The 12,030-nt window shown below is 52.9% G+C and overlaps 1 protein-coding gene across 1 annotated transcript; it reads left to right on the top strand.

Moving 5' to 3' along the window:
* The first annotated feature begins 11,348 nt into the window (after window positions 1–11,348).
* On the top strand, window positions 11,349–11,736 carry LOC147096122 (histone H4-like). The gene has a single exon (XM_085974093.1). The coding sequence runs from the start codon at window positions 11,358–11,360 to the stop codon at window positions 11,667–11,669; it is 312 nt and encodes a 103-aa protein (XP_085830219.1). The 5' UTR covers window positions 11,349–11,357; the 3' UTR covers window positions 11,670–11,736.
* Window positions 11,737–12,030: the final 294 nt, after the last annotated feature.

Below are 12,030 nucleotides of genomic sequence, written 5' to 3'. Positions count from 1 at the left end.
GCTCCTGGAGTGGCAAGGAGGGGTCAGCATGAGTCACCTCTCCAACAATTCCAGCGGGGTGGCTATCTTGCTGGCCCCGCATTTTCAGCCGAAGATCTTGGGGGTCAAGGAGCACGTGCCGGGCCGCTGGCTCCAGGTCACTGTTTGCCTGGGGGGCATGCCGCTCCATCTAGTGAACGTGTATGCCCCTCAGGCCGGTGTGCAGCAAGTGCGCTTCTTTGAAGAAGTGTCCGCTCATCTGGGCTCCATCGACGTGGGCGAGTGCGTCATCCTCGGGGGAGATTTAAACTGCACCCTCGAGGCGAGGGACCATCCGGGTCCCCCGCGATGCCCGGCGGCGATGGAGAAGTTGAGGGACCTGGTCGGGTCCTTCGACTTGGTGGACGTCTGGCGAAATCTTCATCCCGACTCCAGCGCCTTCACTAGCGTGAGGTCTGGAGGAGGAGGGTCCAGAATCGACCGCCTCTACATTTCCCGGGCGTACGTCTCCTGCATTCCGGCATCTTCCATGCGGCCGGTGCCATGCACGGACCATCACCTGGTGTGGGCGGAGCTCGTTCCGCTGCGCGCGCGAGGGGGGTCCGCGTACTGGCACTTTAACAACCTGCTGCTGGAGGACGCGCGGTTCCGGGATTCGTTTCATCGGTTCTGGGCCGACTGAAGAAGGAAGCAGGGGGGCTTCCCATCCTTGAGGCTATGGTGGGACGTGGGCAAGGCTCACGTCCATCTCTTCTGTCAGGAGTACGCGAAGGGGTCGACCAAGAGGCGAGAGGCCCGGGTCGGGCGGTTGGAGAAGGAGGTGCTCGACCTGGAGTCCCGTCTCGGTCAAGTCGTCGAGGACCTGGCCCTGCGGAAGGTGTACGAAGAGAAGAAGGGCGCGCTGAAGGACCTGCAGCTCGTCGGGTCCCGAGGCGCGTACGTGAGGTCGCGGATCCAGCTCCTGCGGGACCTGGACCGCGGCTCCCCCTTCTACAACTCGCTGGAAAAAAGACGGGGGCTCCATAAGCAGCTCATGGGGCTGCTGGCCGATGACGGATCTCTCGTCACAGATCCGGAGGGAGTCAGCGCGGAGACCCACGCCTACTACGGGGCTCTGTTCTCTCCAGATCCGTCCAGCGAGGATGCGCGCAGAGTTTTGTGGGAGGAACTGCCGAAGGTCAGTCCGGAGGGCGCCGAAAAATTGGACGCTCCGCTAAGCCTGGCGGAGCTGACCGGCGCCCTCCGCCAGCTCTCTAGTGGAAAGTCCCCGGGGCTGGACGGGCTGACCGTGGAGTTCCACAGGACGTTCTGGGACATCTTGGGGGGCGACAATGCGCGGGTCCTGGGGGAAAGTTTGGCGACCGGGGAGATGCCCCTCTCTTGGCGCAGGGCGGTCATTGTCCTGCAGCCTAAGAAGGGCGAACTCCGCCTCCTTAAGAACTGGTGCCCGGTCTCCCTCCTCAGCACGGACTATAAAATCTTTGCCAGGGCCATGTCTGCTCGCCTTGACACCGTGCTGGCCCACATGATCCACCCCGACCAGTCCTACACGGTCCCGGGCTGGACCATCCATGATAACATCCATCTGGTCTGGGACCTGGTCCACCACTCCCAGAGGGCTGGTCTGTCGGTCGCCTTCCTCTCCCTGGATCAGGAGAAGGCGTTCGACAGTGTGGATCACGAGTATCTCTTCGGGACTCTGTGCGCATTCGGGTTCGGGACGCATTTCGTCGCCCAGATCCGACTTCTGTACGCCGCCGCAGAGTGTCTGATTAAAGTTAATGGGTCCTTGACAGCACCCCTTCGCTTCGGGAGGGGGCTGTATCAGGGATGTCCCTTGTCCGGTCAGTCATATGCCATTTGCGTGGTGCCATTCCTGCGCCTCTTGCGGAAGAGGATAACGGGACTGGTTCTGCAAGGGCCGGGCGTGGAGGTGGTCCTCTCGGCTTGCGCCGATGATGTGCTCCTCATGGTCACGGATCTCGCTGACTTGCGGAGGATGCGGGAATGCCAGCAGATTTACTCGGACGCATCCTCCGCCAAGATCAACTGGCAGAAATGTTCCGGACTCCTGGTGGGTCAGTGGCGGGTGGACTCCCTGCCGGAGGAGTTCAGGCCTTTCGCCTGGAGCAGCACGGACCTCCTCTATTTGGGAGTCTACCTTAGCCCTGCCGAGGACGCCTGGCCGGCGAACTGGCAAGAGCTGGAGGCCAAAGTCACCGCTCGCCTAGGACGCTGGACAGGACTGCTCCGAGTGTTGTCCTACAGGGGTAGAGCGCTGGTCATAAACCAGCTGGTGGCCGCCATGTTGTGGTACCGGTTGGTCACTTTGATCCCTCCCCCTACGTTTGTCGCCAAGATGCAGAAGAAGCTCATCGACTTCTTCTGGGACAAAAGGAAGCATTGGGCTCTGCCGCGGTTCTGTGTCTCCCGCTTAGGGAGGGCGGTCAGGCGCTGGTGTGCCTTCGCACCCAGGCTGCGACTTTCCATCTTCAGACGCTGCAGAGATACTTGTACATCGAGAATCCTCCGAGATGGTGTGTGCTGGCGACATTTTTCTTCCGCCAGCTGCACGGCCTTAATTACGACATGCAGATCCTGTTTGTGAAAGTGGGCGGCAGGCGTGCCGACCTGCGGGAGCTGCCTGTCTTCTACCAGGAACTACTATGGGTTTGGAACTACGTTGCTTCCAGGCCGAGCTCTCCCTCATCAGGAGCGGCGGCTCTCCTTCGGGAGCCGCTGCTCAGGAATCCGCACCTCCATGAACGCGGGTTCGGGCGGCTGGCGGAGGGCAGGGCTGTGCCTGGCAAGGTGACCAGAGTCGGGGACCTGCTCAATGTCGGAGGAGTGGGCTGGATGGCGCCAGAGGAGCTGGCATGGTGGCTCTCCTGGGCCAACGTCCGGCTCGCGGCCGAAGCCATCGAATCGGTGAAAGCGGCACTGGGCCCCGACTCCACTAGGTGTATCGAGGTGGCTCAAGCACGTGGGGCGATCCCGTCCGAGCTTACCCCCATCCGGACGGAATTCCTCATCGGCGCCCAGCCCCGAAACTCCCCTCGGGAGCCGGTGCCTTACAACTTGAGCCATCTCGAGGAAATACCCTCCGTGCCTTTTCATTCTGCGCGGAGGGGTTTCCTGTACGGGCTGCTCCTGCATACTCTCCACTTTGCCATCTTCGTCTACCATCCGGACATGCCTGGCATGGCATCTTGCCGACTGGCGGTGGCGGAGGTCCCCAATGGAGGGCTCTCTACGCGGGAGTCCTCCATTGTTCCATCGGGGACTTGGCCTGAAGGGTGTTGCACGGAGCGGTCCCGTGCAATAAGGTTTTAAGTAGGTTCACGGTCTCCCATGCCGCCTGCATTTTTTGCGGCCTGGAGGAGTCCGTGTTTCACGTTTATATGGAGTGTGAGAGGTTGCAGCCCCCTTTCACTACTTGAAGGGGCTGCTCCTCGATTTTTGGTTGCACTTCAGTCCCACGTTCTTGATCTACGGTCACCCGGTGCGGAGGGGAGCGGACAGGCTGGAGGACCTCCTTGTGGGCCTGCTCCTGGGCCTGGCTAAAAGAGCAATCAATTGGTCCAGGCAGCGGGCGGTCGAGGGGGTCGTCCAGCCGGATTGACTGCTTCTCTTCTGCGGCCATGTTCGCGCCCGGGTGGCCCTGGAGATGGAGCACGCGGTGTCCGCCGGTGAGCTTGAGTATTTCCGCGACCGGTGGGCGCCGTGGGGACTGGAGTGCATCATCAACTCGGAAAACCAAATTTTAATTTGATTTGTTAAGATTTAGTTGAACTTCTGTTTATTTAAAGTCCAATTGGGTTTTTTGGGTTCAAACAAAAAGAGGACCCTCAATCACTAAGAGTCTTCAGTGCATTTCTGGCTGTGCAGCTGCCTCAGTCAGCAGGAGGAGAAGGAGCAGCCAAACCAAGTGAGTGGAGAGTGGAAAGTGGTGGTCTCCTGACCAGGAAGAGGAGGAGAAAGATAGACCACCACCTCCACCTCCTCCACCATCATCACAGCAACTGAGGTGCCTGGAGAGATAGGACAGAGGAGGAGAAGGAGAAGGAGAAGGAGAATGGAGGCCAGCAACAACACCAACCAGGGGAGAGGCCTTTCCATTACTGCCTCCCCAAATTGGCCTCCACTTCAGGAGAGGGAGAGAGGGGAGAGAAACAACCAACAACCACCAACTGTTTGGAAGGAGGGAAGAACAAAATCATCTCTTCTGAACATCTACAAGTGGGTGTTATTTGGGGCACTCTCCCAATGACTTTGTATTTTAGTTGGGGGGAGAAAAGAAGAAACAAGGCCGGATCATCAAGGGGTGTCTGTGTGTGTGTGTGTGGCTCCTGTTAAAAGCTAGGCCATGCACACCACTAATAAGCATCCCTTCTTATTGCCTGGCCTGGGGCAGCTGGAGGTGCCCAGGTGAAGTCTTTAATTCCATTAATTGCATCGTTAAGACCTGCTGCAGGACTGAGCCTGGGCATCTCCAGCTTTCCCAAGTGAAGACATCTTCTCCCCCTGCCAGAAGACCACCACCACCAAAGACTTTTAAATCCCATCGGAGAGTGCACCCTGCCAACACCCACCCACCATCCTGAGTGGCAACACTGCCCTTGCGGCCTCCCTCCTTCCCACCCCCCTCTCTCACTCTCTTTGTCTCTCTCTGCCTGTTTCTCTGAGGCACCTCATTTTTCATCTCTTCTTATTAATTGCCTATTGAGCAGAGGGGAGAAGGCCCCTCTCCCAATTTCAATCAATAAGGGGAGAGGTGTGTCTTCATTTTAATCAGCTCCCTCTGCTCAATAGAGGACCAAAAAATACCTGAGGCCATTTTAACCTTCAGGCCTGTGACTTAGGGTGAGTGTAGCCCTTATAAAAGCACCCCGTAATGGCGACAGCATCTTCACCAGTGGCGTGGCAAGCCAGGACTTATGCGGGAGTGGCAGCCACAGCCACAGCTGCTCCCGCTACTTCTGCTGCCCCGTCACCCTTTAAACTTATAACAAAAAAGCTTGGGGTGAAGAGCTACACTCACCCCACTATGACCATTGAGGCCTGCGTTAAAGCCATGGCTGGGGTTGTCGGCCCCTCAGCCATCGTCGCGGCCTCAAAAATGTATGGGAAGGCTGTGTTCTTCCTGGGGTCGGAGCGGGTGGTGTCCCTGGCCATCACCAAGGGGCTCACCGTGGGCGGGACCTTCCTGCCGGTGGACCCTCTCGAGGCCACCGCGCAGAGGATCGTCATTTCCAACGTCCCGCCCTATGTTCCTGGTGAGCTCCTCCTTCCCCATTTACGTCAACTTGGGGAGGCGAGGTCGGGGATCACACCCATCCCACTCGGCTTCCGGGAGGCCAGCCTTTGCCACGTATTCTCCTTCCGGCGCCAGCTGTTTATCCAGCTGGCGCGGGAGGGGGACACCGACGGGGCGTTCGTCGTCCTCCACGAGGGGACTGCCTATCGCGTCTTTTGGACGTCGGACGGTGTGCGGTGCCACGCCTGCAAGGAGGTGGGGCACATCAGGAAAAACTGCCCCGCCTCCAAGGCCGCTGGATCATCTCGTGCGGCCGAGGCTGGCGCCGCCGCCGCTCCTCCCCCGGATCTGCCCGCGCGTCGAGAACATCTGATGCGCGGTTGACTTCGGGGGCCGATGCCACCAAGGCCTCCGGCAGGGGGGAGGGAGCACGTCCAGCCGGAAAGAAGGCGCGGATAAAATCAAAACACCTTAGGGCGGGTCCCCCCATGGAGGGCCAGCCCTTGCCCCTTGAGCCCCTTACACCCGCGCTCCTCGCGGAGTTGATCGGGGCGGACATGAGTAGGAGGGGCCTCGTGCCCGAGCCTGTGGTCGCAACCGCCGTTCGATGATAATGAGCTCGCCCAATGCGACCCGGACATCTCCCAGGGGCTGCTCGACCTGGTAGAGGTTTTAATTCAAAACACCCCATCCGCTGGGTCGGAGGTTGGTGGCGGGGAGGAGGATGACCCCCTGGCTGCGTCTCTGGTGCCGGACGTACTGGAGGAGCTGGGAATTGTTCTCTCCCCGGTTTCTCCGGTCGTTCTGGCGTCTGGGGTGGAGGGGAGCTCTGAACCGCCGCTGTCTTCTGGCCCAGCACCCCTAGAGGAGCCCAGGGAGGAATCCTCTGCCGCCGATCCTGGGGGTGGGATCCGGGCGGAGGTGGGTCTGGCTGGTGCGGCCGAGCCGTTCGCTGCGCACTGTGCGGTGGACGGGTCGGCCGCTGATGACGACCCCCTGGAGGAGGATGGGGACTCGATGATGGGCACGGAGGACGAATCGGACTCCAGCGCCGACGAGGCGATGGATGACCTCGTGCCCCTTGCCGAGTCTCCCCTCATTCCCGTAAGGGAAATCCGGGATTTTATGGCCACGTGCCTGGGTCGGCGCAGTAAAGTCCGGCTGGCCCTCGACAGGTGGTCAGAGCTGGCGCTGCTCATTGTATCCGTCCGCGCCACCGTTAAGATCATGGGCGCGGACGAGGGTGTGAACCCACTCGAGCTGCGTCGGTCAGAATGTTTCTCACTGGGCTGCTGAGGAAGTGGCGGCTGACCAGCAGCTGCGCTTCCTCCCCCCGTTAGGTGTAGGTAGAGGTTGCACTATGCTTCTGACATGAAGATAACCATAGCCAGCCTCAACATCAACAGCAGCAGGGAGGCGCGCCGCAGATTCAATAACTTCTCGGTCCTTCGGGACGGGAAGTATGCGGTGTGCTTCCTGCAAGAAACCCACACCGTTCCGGGAGACGAAGCCACGTGGCTCCTGGAGTGGCAAGGAGGGGTCAGCATGAGTCACCTCTCCAACAATTCCAGTGGGGTGGCTATCTTGCTGGCCCCGCATTTTCAGCCGGAGATCTTGGGGGTCAAGGAGGACGTGCCGGGCCGATTGCTCCAGGTCACTGTTCGCCTGGGGGGGATGCCGCTCCATCTAGTGAACGTGTACGCCCCTCAGGCCAGCATAATACCGGGACTAAAAGGGTTTAAATATGAGGACAGGTTGCATAGATTAGGCTTGTAGTCCCTTGAAAATAGAAGATTGAAGGGTGATCTAAGTGAGGTGTTTCAGATGATCAAAGGAGTTGATAGGGTAGATAGCGAGAAACTATTCCATCTGGTGGAGGGGGGTCCAGAACAAGGGGACATAAGTTTAAAATCAGAGCCAGGCCATTCAGGGCTGATGTCAGGGAGCACTTCTTCACACAGAGTAAAAATTTGGAAATCTGGAACTCACTCCCCCAAAAAGCTGTTGAGGCTAGGGGTCAATTGAAAATTTCCACTTTTTAATGGATTGATTTTTGCTAGGCAAGGGTATTAAGGGTTACGGAATCAAGTCAGGTAGATGGAGTTAAGATCAGTCATGATCTAATTGAATGGTGGAACAAGCTCGAGGGGCTGAATGACCTCCTCCTGTTCCTAAATTCCTCTGAGGAAATAGTTCTGCAGTTAAACCAGACCCGTCATCCATTGAAGCCTTAACTATCTGTAACAATTGGTTAAGGGGCGAAGAAGGGGAAGAATGTCATTAAATTATCTGTGCCACACAGGCACAATGCGTTCGGAAAGTAACATTCATGGTGGGGTGGAATTTCAAATGGGGACATAATTGGCAAGTTACATCCGAAATTACGCCCATTCATGTGTCCTTTTTACCGATGTCTACTTACACTCAAATTTCCTGCTCCTCAATTTTTGGCTGCACTTCAGTCCCACGCTCCTGATCTTCGGTCACCCGGTGCGGAGGGGAGCAGGCAGGTCAGAGTGATCTCTTCGTGGGACTGCTCCTGGGCCTGGCTAAAGTGGGCATCAACTGGTCCTGGCAGCGGGCGGTCGAGGGGGTCGTTCAGCCCACTGCCTGCTTCTCTTCGGCGGCCCCATTTGCCGCTGGGTGGCCCTGGAGATGGAGCACGCGGTGTCCGCCAGCACACTCTAGGCCTTCCGCAACTGGTGGGCACCACAGGGACTGCAGTTCATCATCACGCCCGGCCAATCAAATTTTAATTTATTACATTTTCTTTCATGGCTTTTTTAGTTACAGTTTTATTTGTTTGTGTGCACCAATAGAGTACACTCAAATTTCCTGCTAATCTTATTAACATAAGCCAAAATGTAAAACTGGGCGAAAATAAACAGAAATCAGCGTAAACATTCGGGACCAGAGGGAAGTGTCGAATTCTTTCTTTAAGTATGAAAATTAAAGTTTCAAGCCATCGAACTATCATTCGGACACATCAGGTGTAGCAGGTTTAAGACATGCAATCGTGGAAGCTTTACATTTTTTAACGTGAATTTCACCAATACCATAAAAATCTGTTCAAAGAAACAGAAAACACAGTGCCGGTCTCAGTGAGGATAATTTATATTTTGAATCATTCAAAGGGGCTTCATCTTACACACATTTTGAACCAGCGCAATTGCAGGAAATTTGTGTGTACAGCTATTTAGCTGGAGGTGGGGCAGAGGCTTTATAACATGCCACAATGTGCTCCGGTGCAAGGTGTGGGAATGAGGGTTCACCCTACTTGGGTACCTCTCTATTTCTGAGCCATCTGTGAGACCAGCACATGACGAGTTAAAAGCTAAAACAGCTTTCTGCTGAGCATGGATTGTAAATTGTTATTTGTGTCCACTTCCGTGAAGACAGAACCAAAGTATTTGTTTAATTGCCTTGCCATTTCCTTGTTCCCCATTATAAATTCTCCCATTTCTGACTGTAAGGGACCTACATTTGTCTTAACTAGTCTTTTTCTTCTTGCATACTTGTAGAAGCTTTCGCAGTCCACTTTTATGTTCCTTGCAAGTTTACTCTCATACTCTATATTTCCCCTCAATCAATCTCTTGGTCCTTTTTTGCTGAACTCTAAACTGCTCCCAATCCTCAGGCTTGCTACTTTTTCAGGCAACTTTATATGACTCTTTGGATCAAATACTATTCTTAATTTCTTTTGTTAGCCATGGTTGGGCTGCTTCTCCTTTTGTCTTTTTGCACCAGAATGGAATGTATAACTGTTGCAATTCATGCATTCATTCCTTAAATGTTAGCCATTGCCTTTCCACCGTCATGCCTTTTAATGAAGCTCCCCAATCGATCATAGCCAACTCACTTCTCATACCTTCATAGTATCCTTTGTTTAGATTTAGGACCCTAGTTTCGGATTGGACTTCTTCACTTTCCATCTTAATGGAGAATTCTATCATGTTATGGTCACTCTTCCCTAAAAGACCCCACACAATATTATTCATTAACCCCTTTTCATTGCAAAATACCCAATCTAGGATAGCCTATTCCCTAGTTGGCTCCTCAATGTACTGATCGAAAAAACCATCTCATACACACTTCAGGAATTCATCCTCCACAGTATTATTGCTAATTTGGTTTGGCCAGTCTATATGTTGATTAAAATCACCCATGATTACTGTAGTACCCTCATTACATACATCTCTAATTTCCTGTTTGATGCCATTCCCAAATTACCACTATTGTTTGGAGGCCTATAGACAACTCCCATTAATGTTTTCTGCCCCTTGGTGCTTCTTAGCTCCACCCAGACTGATTCAACATCTTGATTTTGAGCCAATATCCTTTCATTATTGCCCTGATTTCATCCTTTACGAACAAGGCCACCCCACCTCCTTTTCCTTTTTGCCTGTCCTTCCTAAATATCAAATATCCTTGGATATTCAGCTCCCAGCCTTGGTCACCCTGCAGCCACGTCTCCATAATCGCAATTATATCTATCTGTGCTGTTAATTTGTCTACCTTATTACGAATGCTTCGTGCATTCAGATTTGTTATTTTAACATTTTTAGACATCTTAACCTTTTTGTACTATGGCCCTATTGGCCTTATCATCTTTTCTTACCCAGACCCTATTTGTTAGTGCACTCCTTTGTTTGTACGTTCTGTCCCTTCCTGACACAATCTGGTTATCCTTACCCCAATCACTTTCCTGCACTGCTTCCTTGTCTTTTCTCTTTAGCATTCTAGATTTACCTCCACCGGGACCCTCCTCCCCGCCTTATTTAGTTTAAAGCCCTATCTACATCCCTAGTTATTCAATTCGCTAGTACTCTGGTCCCAGCATGGTTCAGGTGTAATCTGTCCCAATGGAAAACCTTTCTCTTACCCCAGTGCTGGTGCCAGTGCCCCACGGATCAAAACCCACTTCTCCCAGACCAATCTTTGAGCCACGCATTCATCTCCCTGACCCTATGCCAATTTGCTCGTGGCTCAGTTAATAATCCAGAGATTATCATCCTCCTGGTTCTGCTCTTTAATTTAGTCCCTAGCTGCTCAAACTCTCTCAGCGGAACCTCTTTCTTTGTCCTACCTATGTCGTTGGTACCTACGTGGACCACAACAACTGGATCTTCCCCCTCCCACTCCAAGCTCTTCTCCAGCCTGGAGGAGATGTCCTTTACCCTGGCACCGGGCAGGCAACATAGCCTTTGGGACTCATGCTCCTGGCTGCAGAAAACAGTGTCGATCCCCCTAACTGTACTGCCACCTACTACAACCATCTTCCTTTTTACTTCCCTCACTTGAACGGCTTCCTGTACCATGGTGCCCTGGATTCAAGTCCTGATTACATTTTTATACATCTTTTGAATGAGGCATTGAGCCAAGGTCCAGTCTCTGTAAACGTATAAGACCCCATGGCACTATTTTGAAGAAGAGCATCCCCCAACCATCATCATCAAAGACAGATTAAGTGTTCATTTATTTCATTGCTGTCTGTGGGAGCCTGCTGTGGGCAAATTGGTTGCTAAAATTGCAACAGTCCAAAAGTACTTCATTGGCTATGAAGCCTCTGGGACATCCCAGGGTCATGAAAGGTGCTATATAAATGCAAACCCTTTCTTTACACCAGACAGTTTAGCAAAGCGATTTCAGATAAATTTGTGGTGTAAATTCAATGATTTAGTATCATGGGGAGATTTTTGCAGTGAGTTTGGTCCCAGTGTTAGTGCAATTCAATCGAAATTAAATTCATTTTAATAGATAAAGTAAATATACTTGGTTCCCAAGAATGATTCGTTTTTCTCCCATGTATTTGAAGGTTACTTGAAATAACTTATGACAGTTCAACAGAAACGATTTTTTTGTTTTAATTAATTCATAAATTAATTGCAGAAACAACATATAAGCACAAAGGAACATGTTTCCCTTTTTCGTACCCAGTTTTGCCTTATATTTTAATTTACATTCGGATAGGTTGGTTTGAAATGGTGGATGGTGGAAATGCAGTCATGTGATGAACGCCGACACCGCCCCTTCCGCGGTTCTGCACCCAGGTCCGCTCAATCTGTATATAAATGGGCAGCGGACGGGTGCGTTTGGTTATTTTGAGCGCTGACTTTGAATCATGTCAGGCAGAGGGAAGGGTGGTAAGGGACTTGGCAAAGGCGGAGCGAAGCGTCACCGTAAAGTGCTCCGCGATAACATCCAGGGTATAACTAAACCAGCTATTCGTCGCCTGGCTCGCCGTGGGGGTGTCAAACGAATTTCGGGTTTGATCTATGAGGAGGTCCGCGGAGTTTTGAAAGTCTTTCTCGAGAATGTTATCAGGGACTCGGTCACTTACACGGAACACGCCAAGCGCAAGACGGTGACGGCTATGGACGTGGTGTACGCGCTGAAACGCCAGGGACGCACCCTCTATGGGTTCGGTGGTTGAAGATAGTTGAGAAATAACCGTGATTTACAAACCAAAGGTTCTTTTAAGAGCCACCAAAATATTTGAAAGGTGTATAACTGGTTATTTACGAGTAGGGGATGCGATGCATAATGTTTAATATTGTAACAATTGGAATAGCCCATTGTGGGTGGCTTTGAGAAGTTTGATTTCTTTAGATTTACTTTCAATGAGTTTTCGCCCATTAACGTTAATGGGCAGAAAAACCCCAGCTGGCCTGAAGCAGGTTTTAACTGGTTCTCTTCCTGCAGTATCAGCACCACATCGACTCCAGCAACATCAAGGGGGGGCAGGGTTACACTTGAGTGCGATCTGATAAAATTGTACCAAAGCTTTGACACGA

This window comes from Somniosus microcephalus, unplaced genomic scaffold (assembly GCF_052327205.1).
Source record: "Somniosus microcephalus isolate GS21.2 unplaced genomic scaffold, FLI_Smic_1.0 unresolved_chr1, whole genome shotgun sequence".
Classification (NCBI taxonomy): Eukaryota; Metazoa; Chordata; class Chondrichthyes; order Squaliformes; family Somniosidae; genus Somniosus; species Somniosus microcephalus.
This window is presented reverse-complemented; position numbering and strand designations above follow the sequence as displayed.

Excerpts from the sequence above, each read along its gene's own strand:
- LOC147096122 (XM_085974093.1), top strand. The coding sequence starts at position 11,358 with ATGTCAGGCAGAGGGAAGGGTGGTAAGGGACTTGGCAAAGGCGGAGCG.